The sequence below is a fragment of the Mytilus galloprovincialis genome, chromosome 5, assembly GCF_965363235.1.
Source record: "Mytilus galloprovincialis chromosome 5, xbMytGall1.hap1.1, whole genome shotgun sequence".
Lineage (NCBI taxonomy): Eukaryota > Metazoa > Mollusca > Bivalvia > Mytilida > Mytilidae > Mytilus > Mytilus galloprovincialis.
This window is the reverse complement of record NC_134842.1, coordinates 6,462,265-6,465,400: the sequence shown is the minus strand read 5'-3', so window position 1 is coordinate 6,465,400 and position 3,136 is coordinate 6,462,265. Positions and strand designations below refer to the sequence as shown.

The 3,136-nt window shown below is 33.0% G+C and overlaps 1 protein-coding gene across 1 annotated transcript; it reads left to right on the top strand.

The window, feature by feature from the left end:
• The first annotated feature begins 809 nt into the window (after positions 1 to 809).
• On the top strand, positions 810 to 1,556 carry LOC143076975 (mytilin-1-like). The gene has a single exon (XM_076252870.1). The coding sequence runs from the start codon at positions 810 to 812 to the stop codon at positions 1,554 to 1,556; it is 747 nt and encodes a 248-aa protein (XP_076108985.1).
• The last annotated feature ends 1,580 nt before the right edge of the window (positions 1,557 to 3,136 follow it).

Genomic DNA, 3,136 nt, shown 5'->3' with positions numbered 1-3,136 from the left:
CACACGACAGTGAATATATATTATTAATATAACCTAGCAGTCAAACAAACATTTTTTGATATCTTTACGATTTTTTTAATGATAAGTATGCACTATGAATGCATGTTGTCGTTCATTTGGGCTAGAAAAGGACGACGTGTTTCGTGATCGTTTTCTACCATGTGCAGTGCCTTCTGGTTTGCTTCAGATAGGCAAACATATAGGAAACAATAAAATTCTTTTTACTTAGTTTGAATACAATTTAAAACATAAAGAAACAGCAGAAATAAAACGTCCAAGATTTTTTTAAAAGGCTCATTTCTCGATCATGATTGAAAATCCTACTTGATATTTAACAAAGAACCATTCCATAATTGTAAATGACTAACTTTTGAATAAAATAGTTCGTGTAAATAAGATGGCATTGTATACAATAAACTCATCATAGATACCAGAACTAACTTTATTTATATACGCCAGACGCGCGTTTCGTCTACAAAAGACTCATCAGTGAAGCTCGAATCCAAAAAAGTTAAATGGGCCAAATAAAGTACGAAGTTGAAGAGCATTGAAGACCAAAAGTTCTAAAAGTGTTTGCCAAATGCATCTAAGGTAATCTATGCCTGAGGTTGAAAAGCATTAGTATTTCAAAAATTCAAAATTTTGTTAACAGTTAGATTCATCAGTAAAATAAATAAAAACGCAAAAATCAATATGCACAATTAACATAGACTTGAAAGGAAAATAAAATTTGTCTATAACAAGATAAATTCAAACTACTAGTACTGAAAACTTCATTTGACTATTTCAATTGCAGAATTAATAGAAGGATGATTTCGATATATGTTTGGTGTTTCATTGTATTGGGGACCTCTGGAACAGGAATGGTACATGCCAATGATTCGAACAAGCTTCAAAATGTTAAAGCTGTGATTGCTATAGCTGACAAAGTAATTGACTTTTACGACCATCACACTGAATGTGTAGGGGTATTGATGTGTATTTTTGCTGCAGTACCACACTCTAAACGCAATCAAATGTTGAGCAACCCGTTAGGTGTCCTTACAAAAATTGCAACTGACAACGGACAAGATCGTTACAGTTCGTTATATGCAGAAGCCAAGCAATTATTAGCTGAATATCCGAATATTGAACATGTTTTAAATGCAGCTAAAAAGGGATACTCCGTAAAAGATAGTGATGAATGTGAATCTATGTACTCTAAATGTCCATATGAGCCAAAGGAATTGCTGGACACTGTCAACGATTTGGGAGATGTTACCACACTATTGTCTAAGAATGTGTTTGGGAAAGTCATCGCAGATGCAATTGAATTTAACAGCACACAAGTTGGAAAGCCTCAAACAAATAATAGAGAAAAAAGATCATGTGACCACGAAGCATTAAAGGATAGTTGCACTGCTCTTGGAGCTACTTGTGGAGTAGTGACTGCAGGATGTGCAATTTGTACCTTTTTTACATTTGGAGCATGTGCAGCGCTCTGTGGTGAAGCTGCAGTTGGGACGTGTGGAGCAGCCCTTGCTGGTTGTACTGTTGCTAGAGGTGTATGTAGATAAATGCAACAACATGTGAATCATCAGTGAGTCATCGAGATGTTTCTGATCTGCTTGATTTGAACGCTATATTAAAGATCAGAAAGCATGTTCTTTGTTTTTAGCATAATTCGGTCAATAAAACAAACTATTCTAATGATGACATGTTATACTTAAACGCTTTATAGTCTATGATAAATATCTGATGCTAATTAAATGTAAACTTTAAGCATCTGTACAGTGTATTGTTGTCTTTTTTGTTTGGAACAACTGTCTGAATAATATATTCTCAGAATATACTCCTTTGTTCGTGGCAAGAAAAGGTACATACATGTTTTAAAATGAATCATAAAAAAATAACACATTACAAATGAAAAGTAAAAAGATCCCGACGGCATACTTTATAAGTAAAATATAAAAGAAAAACAAACAAGAAACAAACCCTGCAAAACTAACAATGTAGACATTGAGAATCCCATTAAATCCGGGGTTGAACTCAGGTGATACGGAAAGTCAGGCAGTTCTTGCTTCTTATGATAATCACATGTTTTTATTCACGATCAAATCAGGTAACAAGTCTTATTCCAAGGAGAAAAACGAGATAACAGTATAAAAAAGGGAGTAGGCTCTGTATCATCTGTGAACGGACACTCCGTAATGATCAAGCAGCTCTTCATGGCGACAATAATTATGATGAATGACAGCTGGGTAGCCTTAAAGAAAGCAATGCAAACAATAATACTGTTTACACTCAAATTGAATCTTTATTGCACATATTGCTGTTTAACAACACAACTTTATATACAGCATTCCATCAAGTACCTCTGTTAAATTTACCAAAAAATATCAAAGGGGAATATCAGCAAAATCAACTATAAGTAGCATTAAGATCAATATCTGAACACACAAAAAGTAGAATAACAAAATATACCGAACTCTTAGTGAAATTCAAAACGGAAAGTCTTTAATAAAATGACAATACCAAAAGCTCAAACGTATCTTAATAACGGAAAACAACTGTCATATATCTGACTTTGTACCGGGCAATTCCTTTGTGTAGAAAAATGGTGGATTAAACCTAGTTTTGCAGCTAGCTATTACTCTCACTTATATGGCAGTCAAATTGAATTACATTATATTAACAACAATGTATAAGCAAACTAAACAGACATAATAGGTAAAAACGTCAAAAATTGGGGCACAGCTGTCAACATTGTAATATATAATTTTATCACTATAAAACAAATAACAGAATCAACAAAGACACACACAATGGTCTATAGACAATAAACATAAGCAAAAATTAAAGACAATTAAAGGTCTTTCCACCAGTTAATATCTATTTTGATATTAAAATATAAAAAATCAGTCTTAAATGTCAGTTCATATGGCTTTATGATGTATAGATATGAATTTAAAGGAAAGGTCAAAATCTAGAACGTCAAATTAACCTATGACCTTGACCTCAATTTCAAGGTCACAAACTGAGGATTTCAAATCAAAAGACCCTAGTCTCTAATATGTATGGTTAATAAGTTATATCACTTTAAACATAATTTAAGATATGATAGGGGCTAAAACTCCCATTCATTGTTTACGCATCC

Coding starts and splice junctions, on each gene's coding strand:
- LOC143076975 (XM_076252870.1), top strand. CDS start 810: ATGATTTCGATATATGTTTGGTGTTTCATTGTATTGGGGACCTCTGGA.